Source organism: Acomys minous, assembly GCF_964271855.1.
Source record: "Acomys minous genome assembly, chromosome: 5".
Classification (NCBI taxonomy): Eukaryota; Metazoa; Chordata; class Mammalia; order Rodentia; family Muridae; genus Acomys; species Acomys minous.
This window is the reverse complement of record NC_140494.1, coordinates 22963664-22988061: the sequence shown is the minus strand read 5'-3', so window position 1 is coordinate 22988061 and position 24398 is coordinate 22963664. Positions and strand designations below refer to the sequence as shown.

General features: G+C 47.2%; 1 protein-coding gene across 25 annotated transcripts in view; it reads right to left on the bottom strand.

Annotated features, from left to right (window-relative positions):
- Positions 1 to 7579: 7579 nt before the first annotated feature.
- Positions 7580 to 24398, bottom strand: part of KIAA1217 — a 797280-nt gene continuing 780461 nt past the window's right edge. For 13 of the 25 annotated variants that reach the window (XM_084782818.1, XM_084782795.1, XM_084782813.1 and 10 more), the window contains 8 exons: positions 23722 to 23905; positions 20422 to 20582; positions 19631 to 19801; positions 16543 to 16662; positions 12500 to 12577; positions 10819 to 12387; positions 10177 to 10299; positions 7580 to 9402 (listed from right to left, as the gene is read on the bottom strand). In XM_084782818.1, the coding sequence (XP_084638944.1) occupies positions 8905 to 9402; positions 10177 to 10299; positions 10819 to 12387; positions 12500 to 12577; positions 16543 to 16662; positions 19631 to 19801; positions 20422 to 20582; positions 23722 to 23905 (2904 nt within the window). In that variant the 3' untranslated portion in view covers positions 7580 to 8904. Of the gene's footprint in view, positions 10300 to 10818; positions 12388 to 12499; positions 12578 to 16542; positions 16663 to 19630; positions 19802 to 20421; positions 20583 to 23721; positions 23906 to 24398 lie in introns of all 25 variants that reach the window. The other 12 variants (XM_084782803.1, XM_084782809.1, XM_084782805.1 and 9 more) reach the window with 10 other exon arrangements.

Here is a 24398-nt window from a genome sequence, read left to right as displayed (position 1 = left end):
TGGCACCTGTGGCTGAAGGGGAAAAGAGGCCAGATTGTACGCTCGTGGCAGGAATGCCTAACTTGCCTTAGAAGTGTCTCCTCTGAGGTGTTTTAGACTAAAGGGGTACTTAATGGCACCTCTTTTTGGGGTATCATTTGGGCAAGCCTTTTTTGTTTTTGTTTTGTTTTGTTTTTTTCGAGACAGGGTTTCTCTGTGTACCCTTGGTTGTCCTGGGCTAACTTTGTAGACCAGGCTGGCCTCGAACTCACAGCAATCCACCTGCCTCTGCCTCCTGAGTGCTGGGATTAAAGGCGTGTGCTACCACCCGGCTGGGCAAGCCATTCTTTATGCAGTATGGAACTGCAGGCCTAATGAGACCCTTTTACTCTGGTCCTATTCAGTTGTAAGGACAAAAGCAATTTGATTCCGACTGCTGCTAATGATGTGTTTGTTCTGGAACCTTGTCCTGCCTGCCTCCCTTTCCAGGTGAGGGCACGCTTTCTGTGGCGTGGCTTCCTCCAGCTGACAGCAGGTGCAGATATGGACTGTTCTGGAAGAAAGCTTGCCTGGAAGAAGGTGGTCTAGCATGATGGAAGAAAGGGATGTTGGAGCACCAAGATAGCATTGGTACCTATATGAAAGGGCTGGAAGGCCGGGCAGCGGTGGCGCATGCCTTTAATCCCAGCACTTGGGAGGCAGAGGCAGGCAGATGGCTGTGAGTTCGAGGCCAGCCTGGTCTACAAAGCGAGTCCAGGACAGTCAAGGCTACAGAGAGAAACCCTGTCTCGAAAAAACAAAAACAAAAACCAAAACAAACAAACAAAAATAAAAAAAACAAAAGACAAAACAAACACACAAACAAACAAAAGAAAGGGCTGGAAACCCCTAAGTGGGGAAGGATGGCCAAGAAAACAAATTAGCTCTAACATACACTCGTAGGTCCAGTCTGTTGACAAGATAGCACTGGATGGATCTTTAAATATTGGTTCAAAACAAAAGCAATCAAAACAAAGCGAGTCCCAACAAGAATAATCACCTAAGGGGTGGTATGCCTGACAGCTATACGATGTCCTTGGCAGGCAGATGGCACATCCTGTGCTTGCCACTACTGAACCACTAGCCTCCCTCCGTCCTGCGGAGGTGTGCTGGCTGGTGAGGCTGACTGGTTGCCATTGTCCTGTGTCATTACAAACTGGGCTTCTGTTCTGGGTGGGTTTCTGTTCTGTTTAACCACAACACTCATTGGTGATGGCTTTAAATGAAACCAAAGATGGCGACTGAAGAAAAGGTGACTACAGCAAAGAGGTAGTGCCCCCTTCAGAGGTCCGGTGAGCATGGCTGAGGAGCCAGGGTTGGAGGTAGGAGGGAGCGGGGGGGGGGGGGCAGGGGGGGGAGGCTGACAGAAAGAAACTGAAGGAGAATAGAAGTTGGCAAAATGGGCGGAAGCCACCAGCCCAAACTCCGATGGGCCCAGTTGAAGACAAAAGAAAGGGGCTGATGGAAAGAGCCAACCATCTGTCAACCAAGGGACATTCTGAGGACTTGGGTTTTGGCCTCGTGCCACCTGCACTTTTGACCTGATGACCAGAGGAACTGTGTGTCACCCTCGTCACAGGAGCCACCCAACTCCAGCTGAGACAGGCTTTCCCCCACTTTCTCCTCACCTCCTGCCCCACATCGGCAGGAGCCCCTCCCCATTAGGGTTAGGACGCCATTTTGTTCTACATATTTATACCTGTGAGGGACACATCATCATGACGCTGCTCCCCATGCAGCAGCACAGTCTTTGGTACCAAGACATTTGAAACGTCTCACCTAACTATTAGGACTGTTCTGGAAATCGAGGAAGACCCAGGTCTGTGCGTTCACAAAGCCAGTTCTCAATTCCATCTGCAAAGGCACCTGAATGCTATGACCTAGCATTCCAAAGGAAATGACCAGGTGTCGCAAAACCCAAGCCAAACTCTAAAGGCACCAAAAGGACAGTAAATAAGGTGCTGATGAGCTCTGGCTTTGTAAAGTTGGATGGGACGTGGTGGCACACAGCTGCATTTGGAGGGCTCTGGAGGATGGGAGATAGGAATTTGAGGACAGCCTGAGCCATACACGGAGGCCCTACTTCTACATAAATGAACAGGTAAAATAACATAGTTGAAAAGCTGGGGGTGGGGTGGGGTGGGCACAGTTAGCCCAAATGGTGGCTGACCCAAGTCCTTCCTGTGGGAACTGGTCTTTGTGGCAGCAATGACCTCTGTGCAGGCCTCTGGCTTTTTGAGGAGATGGTGCACTCCAGCCTTGTTGCCCCTTTAAGAGCAACCTGGGGAGGCTGGGGAAATGGCTCCTCCCCATCCCCTCTGAGCACCTGAGTCTTGGCAAGTCCAGGTGGCAGCATTCCACTGTCTTCCCACAGAGTAACACACTCAGCTTTGAGTAGCTGCTCCTGAGCCTCCGCCATCTGACACCAGGTTCTCTTGGGTTCTGTTGTTTCTGGGGTGTCCTGGCAGCCTGGCGATGGTGTTGGTGGCACATACTACCCTGGTTCCAACTTGCCTTTCCTCAGCTTCCCCATCCTAAGTGATCAGGATTGCCCCATGGGCCAACTTGGAGGCTATGTGGAGAGTGTTTTCTTGCCAGCCATGAAGGCAAAAGTGGCATCTAGTGGGTGCTAGAAGACGGCTTTAACACCTGTCCCTGCCTGGCAGGACTGTGGTGCCATCCGCTGCAAAGTTATGAAAATGAAAACCATGCTTGCAATTGTCAGACATCAGATGCCAAATCCATTTCACCTGTAAGCAATCTAGTGTCCAGCGATGTGTGAAACCAGGACGAATGGCATTTGTTTTGAACCTTTAAGCCAGTGGTTCCCAACCTTTGCAATGCTGTGACTTTCTTTAATACAGTTCTTCATGTTGTGGTGACGCCCTCCCCCAAGCATAACATTATATTTGTTGTCACTTCATAACTGTAATTTTGTTACTATTATGACTCATACTGTAGGTATCTGATATGCAGGAAATCTGATATGTGACCCCCCCATAAAAGTGTCATTCAACATCCTATGGTGTCGTGACCCACAGGTTGAGAAGCACTGTTTTTAAACAAACAGTCCACTCTTTGCAAAAAGTCACAAGGCCTAGCATTCACAGTGTTTGAGTCTGAAGCCTATTCGGAATGCATTTTTCTGCAGAGGATACGTTCACGTAGCAGACATCACAGACCATGGATTATATTTTTGCCTAAGGTTTTCGCCTCATACAAAATATTAAAGGGGGAATTTACATGCAACAGAATCAAGATTCCATCTCTCATTTCAAAGACTATCTGGCGGGCGGAGGGGCTGTAGTGCCTCTTCGCAAATTTTTAGCTGGCGAGTTTCAGAGGCAAGACCCCCCCCACCCCCCACCCTCCACCCCCCACCCCCCCCACTCCAGAATCCCTTTCAGGAGGTACTTGCCAATGGCAGCTCACCAGGTAGAGAACGTCACCAGCCAGAGGACTCCCATGCTGGATAGCACAAGGTGATGGTGGCCACAGCACGGAGGACCAGTTCTGGAAAGAGGCCCCCTGCCCAGCACCCTGGCGTTTTAGATGCCAGCATTGGGCTTCAGGGAGAGAGGAGTTCTGATGTGAGGCCAGATCTGTACCTGGCTGCATTTCTCTCTTACCAACAGCTGATAACACTGTCATCCTGGTGAGCAGAGGATCTTGCCACCTGCCCTTCGCCGGACCCAGAAGAGGCCAGAACCTGAAACCTAATAACCCTCACAGTGGCTGCTCATTATGCAGTGTGCTTGCTTGTTTGAGCTAGGGAGGGATGGAAAACACCTGCCAACAACACTGCCCTCCAAAAAGGCCCCATGAGTGGCACCACCTAATGCAAAACGGCCAAGCTCTCCTCTAGACTGAGGCTGTATCTTACCAGCCTCGGCCTGGATGCAGTGAGACAGGAAAATGTGTGTGGGTGTGTGTGTGTGTGTAAAGCGGGACCCCTTGTAGCAGCCTACCTGGGTCACTGGTTTGTTTGTTTGTTTTTCCCTGGATTTCTGAGAGATTGCATCCACTAAAACCCATGCAGACACTGGGACTGGAACTCCGATCCTTGGGTTCTCTGCCAGAACAAGCTATGTTCATAACCCCTGAGCCATCTCCCCAGCCCCTACCTGGGTCATAATAGGCAACAGCCTGCCGTTACTACTGCTGTGTCCACAGATTCAAGGCCTAAGGAATCCCTGGAAATCTCAGGCTAATTAGCATTAAGCATTTTGTGTGACTTTAAGGTATGCAGTGTAGCATCTGTCTACCTTTCGGGGACAGAATGTGTGGAGCACAGCTTAGTGCTCCCCTCTCCCCCTCAATTGCAAGCATCCGGGCGAGCCTCTGCTTCCAGGGTGGGCAGCATGAACTGGAGCTGGGGCAGGACCCGAGAGTGTGGCCCAGCATGTAATTGTGAACTTAACTCAAAACAACACGAGAGCTTTATTTATTCTTGACTCAGTCGCACAGCTTGAGCCTACACTTTGCAGATGACAGTGTCATTCTGCAAAGCTGACAGTTTGGGCACAGCTGTCATGTACTCTGCATTGTAAATTAAGGGCTGGGTGGCAGGCCTGGCTAGCGGTCCTTTCCTGGCAGTTTCTCTGGCTCCTGTGTCCTCCGGAAAGTTGCTGGGTTGCTCCAATGTATTAGCATTTATAGAGCGCTGAGGACATTGGTTAGCATCACAGGGACATCCAGGAAGAGGCCTGTTTCCCTACAAACCTGGTTGAAAGGAGCACACAACCTGCTCCAATGCCCGGTGCCTGGGTGCCCTTCCTCTGGGGCTTTGCCTCTGGTACTCCTCCCAGAGATGGGCAGCACTCGGGGTGCAGAGCGGACTGAGTTGGCAACTCCTGCTTTGCCCCAGAATGTAACTTTGTAGAACTCCAATTCTTGCCGCCAAGATTCCCAGAGTCCTGGTTATTTCTCCATGCCCATGTAAGGATTCCAGTCATGGGCAATGCACCAGTCTTGGTTCCTTTGCTGCCGAGAGAGTATGTTAAAGTTCTGCGTTGTCCCCAAGAGGGCCAAATGGTGCCAGCTCCCTGAGGCCCCAGGAGACCTTTGCAGCATCTCTTAGGATTCTGACTCCCCTGCCTGCCCCATCAGTGGCTTGTCCACTTGGGATTCACCCAGATCTCAGGACCAGAAACTTCTTAGGAGCCACACAGTGCCTTGGTTATCAATGGAATTGTGCTAACGATAAACCTAACCTTTTCTGAGTGCCCAGTCTGTATTAGGCTCTATCTTAATTTCTGTATGGGTCAGTATTTAATCCCACAGTCCTAAGGGTTAAATCCAGTCACTGGACTGTATTGACAGATGAGAAAGCCAAACTGTACTCAGATCTGTCCAACTGGGAAACAACAGCAGTGACTTGGGTCACAGTGACACTCCCTACTCCCAGAGCCCCCAAAGACTGGTTCAGTGGAGACATGGGTTGTTCAGCAAAGGTGGAAAGGGCCATGTAGTGCATAGTACAGGCCAGGGGACAATTTCTGTGGTTTGCTTTGCTCCTTCCGCCTTTACGTCTGCACCGGGTATTGAGCGCAGGGCATCAGGCTTTCATGGCACCTTTACCAGATGAGCCATGTCACAGGCTCCATGAAGCTTGTTTCTAAGAATCTGCCAGGCGGCAGAGATTAATAACAGCCATAGAAGATTCTTAAGCAAATATCTATTTATACTTTAACAAGACCTGAGAAACCAGCTGTTTTTGCCACCTACCACCCACTGTAGATGTTAAAATAGGCAAGGTGTGGTCACCATCCATCCTCATTGTGTGAGTGCTAACTTGACCTTGAGATCTTTGTACTGGAGTGTCCTGAAAGCAAACAGCCACTGTCTAGGAGGCCCTGTTAGGTTTTGGTGTATAGACCATTGCAAAGCAACAAAAACTTAAACACAAAAACACAGGAGAAGCAGTTTATTATTTAAGAATCTTTGAGTGCTGGTGGGGTGGGGCACGGGTGGTGGGTGGGCGCAGACCGAGGCTCAGCCAGCAGGTTGGGAGCAAGTACAAGAGGACCGGAGGGCCATGCCTTTATTAAAGTCTCACACATGCTCCTGGGTCTCCAGCCAGGCTGGCTGGTGTAACGAAAACTCATGGGAAGTAGAAACCATTTCAAGGTCTTGGGAGCTAACCCTTAGGTTCGATCGTGATTAGCAGCTCAAGGGACGTGGAACCAATCAAAAGAGGCTGGGGAGTCTTACCAAAGTTAAGGGTGATGGACTAAAACTGGGTCTCAAAGAAACAATGTCAGACTTAGAAATGTGTGTTGAACCAGCATATTTCTGCCTGCTGCCTTCCTGCTAATAAGCAAGGTTATGGGGCAACCTGGGCTCTGTTTAACCACAGGAAGAGGAATGTTTCTGCTGATGTTCAGAAGGCAGGCGAGCAAGCTGCTAGGTTGGGATCAGCCTTGAGAGGTCTGGAGCCCAAAGACTCTGCTCCTGTCTGCCTTCCCTGGCTCAAACGGATGCTGAGCTGCAGGAACTCCGCCAGAGCTCAGGGAAATCTGATGTCAAACTGGTTAGATGCTTAGGTGAAATTTCCAGTGTGCCACAAAAAGGACCAGGCACACCAGCATGAAGTAGTCAGCCATTAGCCACACGGAACAACTTGAGTTCTCAGAGCTGGTGTTGTCTATGAATAATTCTTACTGTCAGGGTTATAGGGCCAGATGGGAATGCTGATCTCATGTGTAATGAAACGCTTTCCTGGGTGCCACTGAGCTTGTGGCTGCCATGACTGTTGTTGAGTGGAGGTACTTCTGGTGAAAGCTTGGGGACACAGTGGAGGTTGTAAAGGGTGACACCATTAGCTCTTTACACTTAACGAGTTAAACATTTTTGCATGTGAAAAACAATGATGAGCAGTTTCCTAAGGTTGTCTGTGGAATCTGGAGTTTTTTTACTATGAGGAACTCTCTGCCAGTTCGTGTGTGTGTGTGTGTGTGTGTGTGTGTGTTCGCGCATATCTGTCTGTCTGTGTGTAGACACATGCATGCAACAGCCAGAGGCCAATTCCCAGCACCCACATGGAGGCTCATAATCACATCTAACTCTTACTCCAGGAGATCTGACACCCTCTTCTGATCTCCACAGGCCCCAGGAATGAATGTGGTACACAGATGTACACCCAAGGAAAACACCAATATACATAAAATAAGTAATCTAAAAAATTAAAACTTGGGCCCTGAAAAAGAAACCAAACCCAGTGATATAAGCATTTTTTTTTAATTCTTCGAGACAGGGTTTCTCAGAGCCCTGGCTGGTCTAGACTCTTGTTGTAGACCAGGCTGGCCTCGAACTCACAGAGATCCGCCTACCTTTGCCTCCCAAGTGCTGGGATTAAAGGCATGCACCACCACCACCTGGCAGACATTTTTCCCCCCACTTTTACTAGTAATTAAAAAAAAAAAAAGGCAAGAAAGCAGCTAAAGCCCCTTTGATGAATGAGTATGCAAACTTGTATGCAGGTTTATTGTTTATTTCCTGTTAGCTAAACCCCAAGATGCCCTAGAGAAGAGTCAGGCAGGAAATTAAATTCAGACAACCACACTGTCAATTAGTTTATTAGGAACCCATCCCAGCTACCCCGAGCATTCGGAGAAGCAACACTGTACGGGTGGATGTGGTTACACATTACGTCGAATGCCCTCAAAGTGGAAACCCTGTGGCAACAGTTATGTGTTCCTTGACTAGGAAGTAGTTAGTTATAGTGACAAGGTACAAAAAATAATAAGCATGCAGCCCTTGAAGTCTTTGCTTACAGTTCTGTATGATACATGGCTGTGTTATACAAATACAGTTATTTACAAAACCACTCTAACTGTGCAAACTTGTTGCTGTTTAAAAATGTATGGATAGTCCCGTTTCTGCCCATCCCAATATAGACTCTTAAAGCATGCATAAAAATTAACTTTGGTGTGGGAAAACTACTCTATGTGCTGTCACATATAGTATTTTGATGTCTGTTTATATTTGTATATTTACAAAAGTTCCTCAGTGTATAGAACCGTACAGAAGTATACATTTTAAAATTCACAATGCAATAGTGTGTGTTAGCAGGTCTAAGAAAACATAAAAGGGGGTTAGATACTGAAAAAAAAAAAACCAACCCACAAATAGCTACAGAACACTAATATGTTTTATCTTTTAAAAAAAGGGAAGAAGAAAATAAAAAGAAAGCAAAGAAACGGAAAAGTAGCTTTCTTGGGCTAGCAAATTATCACACGTCCTTTGACTGCAGTGCAGAAGTTTTGCTGAAATCCTTTCTACAGGCTGTAGAAGCTCATTGGCTTAGCATCTAGCACACTACTTTCAAATGTACAATGCTGTAGTATCAAAATGTTTTGGCAAAAAAGATCATGAAAGGAACCATGAAGTTTTTGACAAAAATAGAAATCTGTAATAAAGCTAAATAACACTAAAATAAAAGAAAATATCATAATATATGCTTTACAATTTATATAGTCACGCTTGCATATTTCTCTGTTCACTTCTAGTCTCTCCGTAATGAAAAATATTTTTATACAAAACATACTAAAATTCTGGAATCATACATGTTTTACATGCATAGTACAGTCGGCTTGTCTCACACACCTCTTCACTCTCACCATACGCCCTTTTTATAGCACATGCTTTCTTCATTTAATAGGTATCGGATCTAGACAGTCAACACTATGTAATTACAACAGCAACAGAGTAGAAAAAAAACAAGCTTTACTGCAATCTATCAACTCAGTATTTAGCACATACTTTGCATGAAGCCTTGAACAGTACAGCAATATGGTACATTCTCTTGTGAACACAGTTGCTCCAGACTGCTACAAATTAAAACCAAGAATGTAATTCCACCTTGTGGCTAATAGGATCTGGCCTTTAAGAAGTTTCCTTTGCTGTGGATGGGGTGGCTTTGCTTGAACTTCCGTTCTGTGCTCTGTAGCTGGCGAGGCTAGGAGTATGGATGGTCCTGACGCCCCTGGCACCTTGATTCAGGGAGGTGGGGGAGGCAGGGGAAGGAGGGGATGAAGAAGAAGAGGAAGTAGGAGCAGCTCGGCCATTTTGAGTCTGCAGTGCGAAGGGAAGGTGATGGCCTTTACCTGCGTGAGGCGGGCTCTGAAACTTTAAGGAGCCATTAGAGACAGAAGGGATGAGGGAGGCCGAGTGAGTGGACCGTCCTGCCTGGGGGCTGAGAGGGGTAGAAGCAATCGATGGTTTAGTAGCAGGCGCACTGGGGAGGTTAGAGCTGTCACCACTAGCAGAGGGTAGAGAACTGCTTTTCCCAGAGCTGGGAGAAAGGGCTGGAATCTTAGAAGCAGGTAAGGAGAGGGAAGTAGGCTTACAACCCCCACCAGCTTTCTTAGCACTTCCATTAGCCTGCAAACAAAGATGGCGGGAGACACTTTGTCAGAAAGCCGGCAACACGATCAACCCACAGGGCCTGGCAACACGGCCCCTTCTCAGAATCATTCATTAAAAGGAAAACAACATACAGTCCAAGGCCTGAGCTGAGTTCTGTGCTTATCTGGACCGGGCTGAAAACCACCCCATGCACATAGCAAAGGAGATACAGGAACGACAGAAGGAAGACCACACGTCACTCATTCCACAGCCGTGCCCAGTGCCAGTCGGCCATGTGTGGGGATTGTGTGTGTGTGTGTGTGTGTGTGTGTGTGTGTGTGTGTGTGTGTGTGTATGTGTGTGTGTGTGTATGTGTGTGTGTGTGAATGTGCTTTCACTGTGGGAGAGTTAATGTGATTTAATGCAGTGTAGCCAACACAGATGTTAGTAGTGATGACTGAACAGTTCAACCACAGGTTGATTTGTCTGTTTCCCCAAGAGGTTTTGATGAAACGCTACATTCACCAAAGAAACCGCCACTGGCCCGGCACCATGTGTTAACAGTTAAAATCTGACGTCACAAAGTAAAAGATGTTTTATTGTAAGCATGCAAAAGTGTGGTGGGGAGTATAACACAGGTTCGGTTTAGACTTTCTTCATGCCCCCCGCTGCCCCCCCCACCCCAGATCCAGGGTATCTATGTAAACGATATTTCACGAAGAAAACACAGTATTTGGTATAAACTAAGTCAGCAACTGGCTTCTTAATTTCAACAGTGTCCATCCAAGATCGGGTTTAAGGTAAAACTACCTGACGGTATTGGCGAGGATCCTGCAGTTTGGACTGCTTGCTGGGCTTATCCAGGCTCCCAGGTCTGTTCTTAGAACTCATGGGGACCGGCATCCGGCTTGTCTGCGGGGTGCTGCTGGAAGCCTGTGGGAAGGCACAGCGAGAGAGGGGAGAGACAAAGGGGAGAAGGTGAGTGGATTGTTACCGGGACCGCCCCACCGTGTGCAGAGAAGGGCAAAGGGTGAAGCAGAGCCCTACATGCAGGACAGACCCAGGAGACACCAACTGGGTTAATCAGAAGAATCAAACAGAATCAACAGCTCACTACCGATCAACTGGATTTTAACGTGAGTGCCAAGAGCACACGGCTGACCCCGCTTCCTTTTAGGGCCCCAACACCAGTCAGCAACAGAGGCACAAACAGGACTGATTAGCTGTTAGACACCTAGTTGCCATTGTTTTTGGAAGGCGGCGGAGAAGGGAGGAGAGACGGGTACATGACGAATAGACAAAAACAAAACCAAAAACAAAACGAAACAAAAAAACACGAAACCGCGAGCCACCTGAAGGGAAGTGATTACATTACACGACAGCTTTTGCTACTGTGATTATGACAGGCTTAAGAAGCGGCTGGATCTTTCCAGTTTCCACAGACCAAGATACCTTACGTGAAGCTGAAGATGTGGCTGTGGGGGGTTCTGGGACAGGGGGTACTTCATCCAGAACTAGCAAGGACCGGGGAGACACCTCTTGGGCTATGTGGGGTGAGCCTGCACCACAATCTCTGTTGGCAGAACACGGGGTATCAACTAGGGCCCTGGGGCTCATCTCACTGATAGTGTTTTCCAGTTGCTTTATGGTCTCCTCCAGGCTGTCCAGTGTTCTGTAAGTGTTTTTTCTAATTTCATCAGTCCTTGAAGAGGGAGCTGTGCCCTCAAGGCTCCTAGCCATGGTTTTGAGGGCATCTTCAGGGTGTGACCTGGTGATTTCAAACCTCTTGGCCTCTTTGTGCTGTTTCAAAGTACCATCCTCTTCCTCTTCCTCATAGACCACTACCTGCAGGGTTTTCTTTCCTGTTTTGGTTCCAGTGCGGATGGCCTGAGTAAGAGCAGCAAGCTGCTTTTTGGGGAATTTGAACTTAAACTTTTTCTTGGGGCTTTCGAACTGGTCATCGGCCATGTTTGGAGACTCTGCCAAGCTAAGCTTTCGCTGCTCGGCTTTATGAACTTCCTGCCCACTTAGAGTCTGTGACTCTGCTGACAGGGAGTGGGCCTCTGATTGCGTCTCTGCCTTTTGTCCCATCCTACCGCTTCCCAAATCAGCCTGCTTATGAGACATTTGGGAAGAGGTCTGGACTCCGGAGTCTCCGTTGTCATCATCTTCTTCTTCCTCCTCTATCTTTTCCTCTGTCATCATTCTCTCTAGTTCCTCATCGCATTCCTCAAAGATGGTTGAAAGTCTCTTATACGCAGACCGGATGTCCATGGGTTCATCAAAAATGATGATAACTGGCTTCTTGTCCAGGCACAGGACCGGCTCCTCGCCTCTGGTGCCTTCTTGCTGAGTGGTTGTCTCTTTTCTTGCATCAATATTGACTGTCTGTACGTCCTGCCCCTTTTGGCTCACTATGTCATGGACCTCCCCGCTGGACAGAACCTGGACAGCGGTTTTGGTAATCATAAAGGCGATGTTATCAGTGGCTGCGTGCTCCTCACTGGGAGAACTCGGAGTTGATTCTCCATCCTCGTTACTGTTCATATTAGTGTGCCTACCCACCTTGGATCTCAGGACAACTTGGCCATAATCTGTCATGAGAACATCTTGGTCTTGTGTTTTGACATCATGAATACTTAATTCTGATGACTGAGGTGGAGGAGAAATGTGACTCTGATCGGTATTTTCTTGTCCTTGGTGGCCTATCTCTTTTGTCTTCCCATAGTTCGACTTCTGTTTCTCGGTGTCAGGAATGGCACACTGTAGTCCCGAGACCTTAGGCCCTTTATTGATTTCACCTTCTAATGAGTTCATGCCAGTGATATTAAAATTGACCTTAGGCACATTTTTCTGGGAATAATTTCTACTGTCTCGGAATAAATTCTTATTGAGTGTGGAATTTTCCTCCATGGTGGCATCAGCTCTACATTCTGGTGTCCTTGATGTGTCAGAAATACTAGTCACCATTGCTCTGTCCCACTTGGGAGGGCCACTAGGTCTCAGAGCCCCTGCGGTGACCTAAGAGGCAAAGTGGAGAAAGGAAACCACACATGGTAATCAGAAAAGGCTCTGCAAGGCGATGCGATTAAACAGCATGGCATTGGTTGGACCTCCCTCATGGCAAACTTACCTTTGGAGGTTCCACTTGTGGGCCATTTTCACATTCAACATCAGATTTTCGCACATCTTCATGGAAAAATTCCAAATTCTGGTAGAACAGTGTATGACATGTTACTCCACAAAACCACATGCCCCCCCCTAAACTGGACTATTACTATTGTTTAATTACATTTCCAAACATGCTGGCGGCCCAAGCACATGGGTTACACACCAACCTGGACCCTACAGCTCTGTTTACCTGGAACTGCTTTGTTCTCCAACCTCCAAAATTGCCCTGTGTTTGCACAAGATGAAAGTCTCCATTAGCAGAATATTCCAAGTACTGCAAATTTTGTGGAGGAGCAGGTAAGAGAAGAAATGGAGCTATGGACAACTCTCTTTTCAACACCTGACTGCCTATGATCTTAGCAGAATCTAAGACCAGAGCTACAGGAAACATGCTGCCAGGGGTAGGGGTAGGGGAGCAGAGCTCTGAATTCTAACAGACATCTGCCTCTTAACTATGTGACTTTATGTCATGTCTCTGTACCTCAGGTTTTGGGTTTGTTTTGCCTATAAGTTGAGGAACAAGAGGAGATTTAAAAAATGTCCCTTCCAACTCTTTCATGGAAATCAGCCCATAAGGAGTTCTGTTTGGATGGGTTGTCATACTCTGGGATAAAAATTGGTTTTCTTCTGTGGTCCAGGGACAGATTGAAAATGTATTTGCAGGTTATCAACATGTCCAAATAACCTTCAAATTGATAGTAACCTTAATGGTTACATCTACATTGGCAGTAGTAATGCTCCACAGTTTGCAGCTACTCAGTCCACGACACCAGGGACATGTCCTGACAAATGTGTCATGGGGTGATTGTGCTGTGCAAACATCTTTGAGTATACTCACACTCATCAGATGTCTAGGCTGCCACTGCATGTGACCTCAGGATGCTCTTGATGGATTTAACAAACTAGCCCATGAAGCTGCTGTCTGCGTAGCACAGCCTGCTGTGTTACAGTGTGCCTTTGGTTTTTCACATAACTCTGAGACACTGATGAAAGTATAGAAAATTACAGAAACCAGTGAAAGCTTCTATTGCCCACATCCCAATAGGCAGGATGGGCAACTGTGCTGCTTTCGTGCATCAAAAGCACCACAGAGCACCTCAGCACCACTGTGTGATGCAGATGATTGACGTCTGTTAAGGCTCCATGGGATCAGCACTGTAGACATGGCTCAATGTGCATGACCATAATCTGAAAACAAAGTATGCATTTGAAACCAAGATGGCAGCTATAATGCCATGGGCTGTGTTTATTTTGTTCACTTTATGATGCAGCTTTTATTCCCTATATCTTAAGATGTGAAGATGTTTATGGAGGACTCAGGATTGAAGGGCACAACAGCAGTGAGGATCCAGGTAACCAGAGAATTTTGTCTGAGGGCATGGTGTTTCGGCCTGGCTGTATGAGGAGCCCCAGGCCCCGCGTATCCCATAACACTAGGATGCCATCTCCTCTCAGTTTCTGCTGCCGGCCCTTCTAGCTGCAGAACACCAGGAGGAAGTGCTGTCTGCCACAAGGTGAAATACAATTCCAGTGATGGCTGTTTGGTTAAAGCAATGGCAACCTCGCAGAGCACGATAACCTAGGCTGTGCCAAAGTTAACCCTGATGCCTTGGTTTAGAGCGGAAGGAATAGTCACACGCATTCAAGCCACAACACGTAAACAACAAAGTCAGTGTTAACCACGCAGAACACCATTAATCACAAAGTCCAAGGCGCATGCGCCATCAGTCACCGCCTGTTAACTTGTCCATTCCCCCCCACCCCCACCCCGTGAAGTTTCCCCAGATAGGGGCGGTGACTGCTGCTGCGACAGAACGCAAGTTCCTCTGTGGGATTTTAAATTCAGATTATAAAGCAACAAAAGTAGCACATAAAGAACTTTAAGAAGAATGTTAAAGGAGGATCCAGCCTAAGGTTTCCATCCCAAACATGGAGTCAGGATATTTCACTAAGTCCCACCCAAGCAAGAGTGGACTCTCTGAATCCAAGAAAGGATTGGACCTGTCTTAACTCAAGTCCCGCCCCCACGCCAGGCCCATTTGCTGGGGGTGGGGAGGGGGTGGGGCTGACATCTGCGCTGGTTGGTCAGGGCCACACAGTTATCCACTGTCCAATATTTCCAGTCTCACTCTGTGACATGAGTATTTAAAACAATTTAGTGGCAGCGCGACTCCAACAGAAAGTAACTGAGTCGAACACTAGTTGAGATTTTACATGGACAATTGTTCCTTTTTATCACTAGGCTAGAGAAAAGGAATCAACGCGTCAAAGCAAGCGCATAAACCTCTGGGAAACGTAGTCCCAGTTGCCCTGGAAATTGACAGTCGTTTCTTAGTCTTGGATGAGCACAGCTCTGCACGGAAGGCAAGCAAGCCTCTTTAATAGTTGCATAAGAGGCCCATGATTTTGATTAGGAGAACAGGCAGGGAAGCATGCTCCACGTGTATGGGTAATAAAAAGAGACCAGAGACACAGTCATGACAAAACTGTGCCACGTACCAGGCTGGGGCTTCATGAGGGTAGAAAACAGTGGAGGAGACATGTAAGTTATGGGAGGGCAGATGAACAGGCCACGAAGAGGTTAATAATGACAGAACGCAGGGGCTATTAAGCCTGACAGTTGTGGTTGTTATGAAGTGATTCATCTACTAAGTTTAATGATCCAGAGTGAGTGCCTGCCCTAGAAACCAGCCTAGTGTTGGGCACGCAACAATGGCCCCACTGGCATTCTCATAGCAACCTGCTTCCAGTCAGTGCTGTCGACGGTGTGACCTTCAAACTGCGATATAAGAGCCCCATGGAACATCAGGGCCAACTAGGAAATGACTACAGTAAAAGAGTGCGCATCCTGGGGTGGAGGTGGGGGCCTCCGGGAGGTACAGAGTTCCCAGTTCTAGAATGATCACATTGGTATAAATACTAGGCTCTGCCAGGGGCCTTCCACAAATTAGCAGTAATAAAGCCATAAGAAAATTCCACATGCTGAACAAGCAACGTACTTCTGGGATGCTATTATGGGTTTAGTCTTCTGTGTGAGGCAGCTTTGCTTATCATTGGTGCCTTCTGCCTGATGACAGTTTCATTTGTCTACTGGGAGCAGATCATTCACACTAGGGCTCTGCCTGAGCTGGGCAGGGCCCCTTGAAGGATGCATTATTTGCCCTCTGTGGTCTGACTCATCTCCCTCACTGAGTTTACCTATGTAAAAGCTAAGGGATCAAGGAGGAGTAGATGCTAGGCAACCTTGCAGCTTTTTTTTTTTTTTGGGCTGATGTTGTTTCTCTTTATTTAAAAAACAAACAAAACTAGTGTCCCCCAGTTCTGAAATGTAAGTTTCCAGTGGGAAGTGTGAGGACTCGGGTTGGTTAACTTTTTGTTCGTAATTAAGGTGAGGTGGCTCTGAATCCCCAAATCACAAATGCTCTACGTGTGGCCTCACGGTATAGCTCTGACACTGGCACCGGCAGCTTTCTCCCTGGCACAGATGCTTTGCTACAGCCTGGACTCCTCCTTGAAGCCACAAGTAAATTGTTTTAGCATTAAAACTACACTTACTATTTTGGAAAATATACTTAAAATTGGCAATAATTTGCAGGGACCCTGTTTTGTATATTTCAATGTGGATACGGATGTGTTCTATGACTCCAAACTTTCATGAGATATGTCGAGGGTGAGGAAGACTTGTGCTTACTTAGTTGTTATTTCTGTTCTCCCCCCCCCCCCCCAGGTGTACATTCTTGATTTGGGAGGCCATCGTCTTGCTTTTGCATGTGCAATTGTGTGATTGTATGCTGCTCACGGGGACGCGGGGCTCACTCTGGAAAGCCAAGCCGGGTATTTCTCACCTCACTCTAAACTTGCATCTCTATTAGTTTAAAAAGAAAAGGAAAGAGAGTAAAGCCGAAATGCTGAGTGCAAGAGGTCAAGTTCAAGAGTGCCGTGTTAGTAGCAGAGCAGCAGCAGGGCTGTCTGACTGTGGTCAGTGGGCAGCTACCACATGGTTACCTTCTTCTCCTTGGGTGGGACTGTGGCGCCTGGCCTAGTGTCTTTAAGGTGGCTGTCAGCTCGGGACTGCTCAGCATGACTGTTTGGATTTACATCCATAAGGGAACACTTCTGGAATGCCTAAGGAATTAAAATACTGAGGTTAACAGGGATTCAGCTGTATGAAGCAGTAAAGAGTCAGGAATCCAGAGACATGGGGTCCCCAGCCCTGGACCTGTGTGCAGGCTCCTGCTAGGAGGCAGCTTCCAGAAATCCGGTATCCCCTAGGGCCTCAAGATGGCCCTCGGGCTGCGCTCTAAGCAAAAGCTTCCTTATAAAGGATGAAATGGACAGAGCCCTTAAAAAGCATAAGCAGGCTACCAAGATGAGACTTGATAGCCTATGACCATTTAGTGGGGAGGAGGTCCCCCTTGGTCTAGATCTAGGGGAGGGGAATAGGGTGAAAGCGGGAGGGAGGGAGGGATGGCAGGATATAAGTGATGGGATAACAATTGAGTTATAATCTGAATAAATTAATAAAATAAAATAATAAAAAAGCAAAAAAAAAAAAAAAAAAAAAAGGCATTAACACCCCTGGGCTGGAGTGTGGTTCCTGCAACAGACCCATGCTTAGCAGGCATGGAACGCTGGGCCCAATGCCTTGACCTTTTCATGTTGGAAAACGTAATAAACAAATTAAGATGAAAAGACATCTTTATGTTCTTCATTTCTTAGCGGCTTTATTGAAATTATATATAGGACGAAAACTCACAATACAGCTTAAAACTTAGAAGGAAAGAACGCACACCTGCTCATAGTCACAGCTCTCGCCCTGCTCTGTGGCTCATTTCCAAGTAATTAATACTCCTTAGCACCACACAGTCCTGAATGGCCAAGGCCCTGACTGTGGGGTCAGCAGCTGGCTCCTACGAAGAGGGTCAGGAAGCCTAGTTCTCAGACGAAGAGGGGAGGTTCAGCTCCCGTCTACCAGCTGACGGGGATGGGGATGTCAGGAGTCTCCTGATGCTGTGATCATGGAGGTCAGCAGATAGCTCCAACGCTGCTGGGCACCAGCAGTCCGCAATGGCAGGCAACACAAGCACCCACCAGTGCTGCCGGGCCTCCCTCAAGAGAACTAGTAAATAAGAACCTCTAGGCTGCCGGCATTTCCCACACAGAGGCCCCTGTGACTCTGGTGTGTAGTTAGTATTAAAAAGCACTTCTTGAGACCATGCATGGCGAGGACCTAGACCCTCTGCTCAGATGTAGTAGATAGGCAGAGCAGTCTCCTTGTGGGTCTCATAATGTGGGGAGGAGGGGGTACCTCTGACATGGATTCTGGTGCCCACTTATTGAGCAATTCTCCTTGAGAGGCAGCCTTGCCAGGCCACAGAGGAGGAGGAGGCAGGCAGTCCAGATGAGACTTGATTGGCTGAGGTCAGATGACAGGGGAAGAGGGTGTCCCCTTTCTGAGTACTAGGGGAGGGGGGAGGGGGGAATAAAGGAGGGAGGGAGGAACGGGAGGTGACAAGGAAGGAGGCTACAATCATGATGTCAAGTGAACAAATTAAAAAAAAATAAAGTGCTATGAACATTCTAAAAAAAAAAAAAGCACTTCTTGAAATGCATAATCTTAAATAATTGCCTAATATTCTCCTTGTGTCAAATGTCACTACTTGGAAGCAACTCAGTGTGCAGAAAGAATCTGTGACTTTGCGAAGTGGACATCGCAGCATCTGCCCTAACATGTGAACATAGTTGACCAAGAGGGACCCTCCTCTAGCCTTGATGCTTGTCCCTCTGTTTTGGTCTTCTTTGCCTTCCACGCTACCTATGCCCTCGAAAGTCAATCCTGGCTTTCCTACATGTGTCTGGCTCATCTCTAGCCCTGCCCACTGGGACCATCTGCCAGGTCCTTTGGCTGTTAGATGTTAGATCTCCCAGCCTGGAGTTTCTTCTGATGCCTGGTCACCTGAACATAGGACACTGTTTCATGAAAACGACCCTTTAGGGGGGATTGCAGAGTCTTCTTGCTGTGCCAGGGGTCTGGCTCCAGAGTACACACAAGCAGACTAACTGGGTCTCCAGAGTGCTCTTTCCCAGAGCAGGAGTGTCAGCAGAGCTAGAGAGTGCCAGTCACTATTATAAATAGCCACTAACCACAGAGCAAGAAGCCAGATACCAGATACTCTGCTCTCTGGCAAGGGATCGTCCCGGGAAGCACTGAAGATGTAAGACCCTGGATGTGGAAGAAGTCATCTCAGATGGTAGCTCCAAATGTCTATGGCAAATACATAGTGTCTATTGATGTACTAAGATTGGAACATTCACAAGTCTAATGGATACTAACTATAGATGTGTTTTCTATCAATTTCCAGCCATTCTAAGAACTTGTGGACTCTGCTTAGTCGAAAGGCTTGATCCAGGGCAATCTGTGAGTGGCGGGGGGGGGGGGGGCAGTACTCAAAGGGAGTGCCACCCAACAGAACACTCAGCAGTCCCATTTTCTTCATAAAATGCAAGGAGCTCAATTCTGGCAGCTACCACCATGGATACCATGAAAACCAGAGCAGACTTGGTATCACAAAATTGACATGGATTCAAGTTTTCTCTATTTCACATGAAGGATTAGATTTACTGGGCTGCACCAAACCACACGGACAGCAGCCAAACAACAACATGCTTTGGAGTCCCACAAAGCGCACAGTGTGTCTTTGAAGCAAAGATGTCCCATAACAAGTAGGAGTCCAAAAAAAAAAAAAATCCTGAGTTTGGTCTAGGCATTATGTATGTACTAATGAGGTGGGTTCTCAGGATATGCTTGTAGGGCAGAGTCACATTCATGATAGCAATGTGGGATGATCTTGGGGTATACCCTGCAGTCCATACTCAGTCCTAGCAGAGAGCTGTGCCATAAATTATTCACACACCTTCTGGCTACTCACTCAGAGAGCTGGCAGGACGGAGGCCAGAATTAAAAGACACAACTAACATACGCTAGCTCCAGCGCCCTTCGCTAGCGGTTAACAAACCTGTGGGATCCATAAGCCGAGAGGCCCAGATGAGAAGGCCAAAGAGCCGCTGGCCAAGAGTTCCCTTAGCTACATACCTGGAGTTCTGCCATGATTTTGTCTCCTTCTTCTTCTTCCTCCTCCTCCTCCTTGGAGGAAGAGGCAGGGACTGGTGGTGGAGATGGGGCCCAGGATGAGGCAGGCTCCTCTGGGGGGCATTTTGTGGCTCTAGTGTGTGGTGTTGGTGGCCCAGGGTCTTCACTGCTCACCTACAGGGGATTCAAGACACAGATGATGGCATCAGACCCCTCAGGTTTGACCACTTGGCTTCCTCTTTGGCTTGGCTTTTCTAGCCAAAAAGGCCGCTTTATTTCCATGTACTGAGGTTGGGTTTGTTTACTAAGTTGCCGCGTTGGTGAACAGTTTGAAGGATGACATAATTGTAAATCCTCCACATTTGCAAAAGGCCCTCCTGAGACTGCATTTCCGATTTGGAACTGTATTTTTTTCATTTCACACGAGGGGCAGGACCTTCCAAGTTAAGTGTAAGCTAAGTGCACTTGACACATTTTTATACAAATGCCCATGGCTAGGTCTGCTGATCTGTTACCTCCTTAAGACAATCTTTCTTTCCATCCTCACTTCAGTCTAATGATGTCCCACTAGGGAAAGTAGCTGGTGGTCTGCGTTTGATCTTGTTGTATTAAAGGTCACATGAGGCTAGCGAGGATGTGCCCAGGCTAGCCCAATAGCGCAGGGCAACCTTCTCCATCTCAGGCACCTTCTGGAGAACTACATGAGTTGAATCACTACTTTTTTTTTTTTTAATGTTTAAGGATAGAACTGTTGTAACCCAGAAACCAGTGCGCCAGGACTCAACCCATCGAACCTTAGACAAGCTCTCCTTTCTGCCAGTGTAGACCACGTCGCCAGATCTCGTGGTGGTGAGTCCTGACCCAGGAAGGTAGCTTCTCCGAGGGGGTGGAGGTGGAGGAGGAGGTGACTTCCCCCCTAGCTTGTCCAATTCCTGCTCTGAATTTGGAGAATCTTCTGGAAAAGAGAAAGTCATTTCAAAGACAACTGTTTCAAGATACATCTGGTGTACACAGATGCAATGCAATTTGACTTCCAGACTCTTTTTCTTGCCATAGGCCAGTGGTTAAGGGGACAGCTTGAAGACAGACTGAACTGAACTCCCAGAAGGCCCCTGCATACCTACCTTCTTGCTGACTCATTGTTTTCATCTCTTATATACTACACACAACATATTACAACGGCAGACTTTCCACTGTGATTTGGGGCAGGGGGGCTGTCAAATAGTTTATATACAGGAATTGGCTTATTGTGAATGCAATGCAAACTATTAGATTTGTCATTGAATGAATTTCTTGATATATAAAAAACTGAGGGGCACTGGAAAAGTGAAGAAATTGGGGGACTAAAGGTAAGCCCCAAACCCTTCCCAAGGCTTCTGAAGCATCCAGTCGCAGGCTGAAGCAGTATTATCAGTAGGAATTCATAAGCTGAGTGGTGGTGGCGCATGCCTTTAATCCCAGCACTTGGGAGGTGGAGGAAGGCGGATCACTGTGAGTTCGAGGCCAGCCTGGTCTACAAATCAAGTCTAGGACAGCCAAGGATACACAGAGAAACCCTGTCTCGAAAAACAAAAAACAAAACAAAACAAAACAACAACAAAAAAGGATTTTTAGTAGCTATGGGGACAGACTCTGGCTAAAGGGCGGCGGCTAGAAAGAATATGGGGACAAGAACAAAGACACAGAAGAAGTGGAACTCTAGGCAAAAGGCTGGGAAAGATGCTTTTTGGCAATAGGAGATAGTATGGGGTAAATGAGAGGATTATAAATTAGAGTTACCAGCAAAGTTAGGAGATACACGTATCTCCTGGATCCACCTCATGTGCAGGAAAAAGCATTTTTCAGTAACGCAAAGGTTAGCCCACCAGCCTGGCTTCGGCCCTTCTTCTACCTGAGATCGACATGCTTGCCCCATCCATGCCCACACCCACACCCAGGTTCTAGAGTTTTCTCTCGCTTTTCTCTAGGGACTCAGCCTGGGTTTCTAGGGTATAGCTTACTTTCCTGAGAAACAGACTTGTTTTGAGGGATTCTTCACGTTTCTACTTCATGTTGCAATGAAGACCTGGCCAAGTCACTGGGACAAAAAAAGCAAGTGAGTCTTTCAAAAAGGCTGTGGCTTCAAGGCTGCCCATGACACAGGTGAACCCAGCCCAGTGGGAGGGCTGCCTCGGCTTTGAGCATCCATCTAGGGATGGATGGAGTGCTAAGGCTGACAGTAGAGGCCTGTCTTCTGGCTGGCCAGTCCAGGATGGGCCTATCTTCTCATTGCTCTTTCAGGGCAGATCTCTTCCATGGCCAAGCTTCAAAGACCCTCTTCAGTCAGTCTCCTACTTGATTGGACCCTGTCCTGGTCATTGAGCCTAGTATTAGCAAATAATCTTGCTGTCAGCTTAGTAAAGATCTCTCTACCCCAGAGACATCTCTCTCATTTATTATAATACTCTTGAGTGAATCTTTACCTGCTGCCTTAAAGAAATATCTATAGGCATAAGGTTATTGTGTAATTCAAATGCTGATTTCTGTACACCCCCTCCTTGCATCTGGCTGCAATCCTTGTTCTGAGAATCTCTAGTCTCAATGTTGTATCAACACTGCTCCCCAACTGTTCCCTGATATGTCAGCAAAGCAGCTTGCAGCCAGTTACTGAGCAGGAGAGAGAATAGGGCTGGCCTTCCTGCCAGCCAGGGGAGGAGGAGTCAGAGGAGGAAGTAGGGGATTTGGCCACAGGAGAGGTCCAGGAGGGATCAGGAGAAGGAGCTGGAGCAGGAAAACTACAAAGTGCAAGCACCTCTGAGATGTATGCTGGGAGGAAGCCAGATTAGCTCAGAGGGTTAAGAACAGAGTAATAAGACGGGCGTGGTGGGGCACACCTTTAATCCCAGCACTTGGGAGGCAGAGGCGGATCGCTGTGAGTTCAAGGCCAGCCTGGTCTACAAAGCAAGTCCAGGACAGCCAAGGCTACACAAGAGAAACTCTGTCTTGAAAAAAAAAAAAAAACCAAAGGGAGAAAAAAGAATAGAGTAATAACTTAAAACAAATATAAAAGAGCCTCATTTATTTGTGTAATAGCCCAGTTAAGAGAGAAATTGAGAAACAAGCACTGTTTTATAAAAATACCTTTAACAAATATCTGCTTAATGGTTTGTACTCAACAATGGCTGAGGCTGCGATGTTCAAATTTCCCATCAAGCATTTCGTATCTACCCATCCTTCCCAGTAACAATACACCACTAAGCTTTTACAAGACTGGGCATGTAGACCTTTGTTTCACTAGTAAAAATGCATAAAAAACAACATTTCTCTCTCTGTCTCTGTCTCTCTCATACACACACACACACAGACACACACACACACACACACACACACACACACACACACACAGAGAGAGAGAGAGAGAGAGAGAGAGAGAGAGAGAGAGAGGGAGAAAGGGATAGAGAAACCAGCATTAACTGCTAAGGCATTACTGCTATGCATTCTGGGTGGCCTATTCATCAGTGAACTTTTTCTATGGATGTATTTTTAAAAAGGAGAAAAAAAAATCAATGTACTGAATAAAAACATTCATGCTGGTAACTGAATCATTTATGCAGAGAATCTTTTACTTGAAGGTAAAAGTGAAAATGAGACAGTTTACAAAACATGTCCTATATTTGTGTTACATAAACAAGGAACGAGTATGAGACTGATATGAAACAGCAACAGACTGTGGAAAGATTAAGAACTGGGAGGGTGGCTATAGAAGGGAGAAATGACAGAAGGTGAGTCAGAAGCTCTCTTTAGGGACTCAAGGAGAAAGCCAGCTTCTGGAGAATAATGACCCCTCCAGGGTTTTGACCTCTTCTGGAAGTGGGGGGGGGGGGGGGCGGCGGGGAGGGCGAGGGAGAGAGGTTGGCTTTTCCCTTCTACTATATCGGTCCTAGGGATGAACTCGGGTCATTAGGTTTGGTGGTAAGTGGCTGTCTGCTGAGCCAGGGATTCCTCAGAAGGTGAGACATGATGCTGTCCCACAGGAGCTTATGTGGTGACAAACTATAAATTGAGGTAAGTGAGCCTGCACATCTCTGCAAGGCCCTCTGCGGGCTGGCCCTCACCTGACATCTCCAGCTTGTCCACCGCGGCATCTCCCTTTGGCACTGGACCAGAGGGTGGTGGCATCTCTAGGTTTGGAATTGACTTCATGATGTTGGCCTGAGCTTCTTCCAGCAGCTTCTCAAACTCTTTCCCGTTATAGTGTTCCAGATTTTGCCTTTTTTCTTCCCATTTCCTCTCTGCTTTCTGAAGGAAAAAAAAATATATCAGATAGTTTAAAAACTAGAGAGGTGATTTAGGTTAGAGATTTCACACTGAAGTGCCCAGGGGATGTAACACAGAGTGTTGACGAGCCGATGCCCTTTGCCCACCTGAGGCTGCCTGTCACCTCATTTCTGCCACACTGCCCAGACCTATCACGCCCAGGTGACACTCATCCACAGAAAGGCTATCCGAGGAGCTTGGCCCTTACCCTTGCCGGCCACACAGCACTTTCATATACTCTGCCAATGCTAAATTCAAACGGGATGGACAGTGCTCCCAAAGGTGTTTATTACTCAAAACTTGGTTGTGTAAATTCAGCTTTCATTGCAAAAGGGATGTTTAGACAAACAGAATCACAAATCCAAACACTCATGAAGAACCAAAGTAAAGACCTATGTCCTGATTTTACAATGCACTCCTGTGTGGGAAATATCATATGGTACTCTATTAATATGTACGATTTCGTGTTTTTATA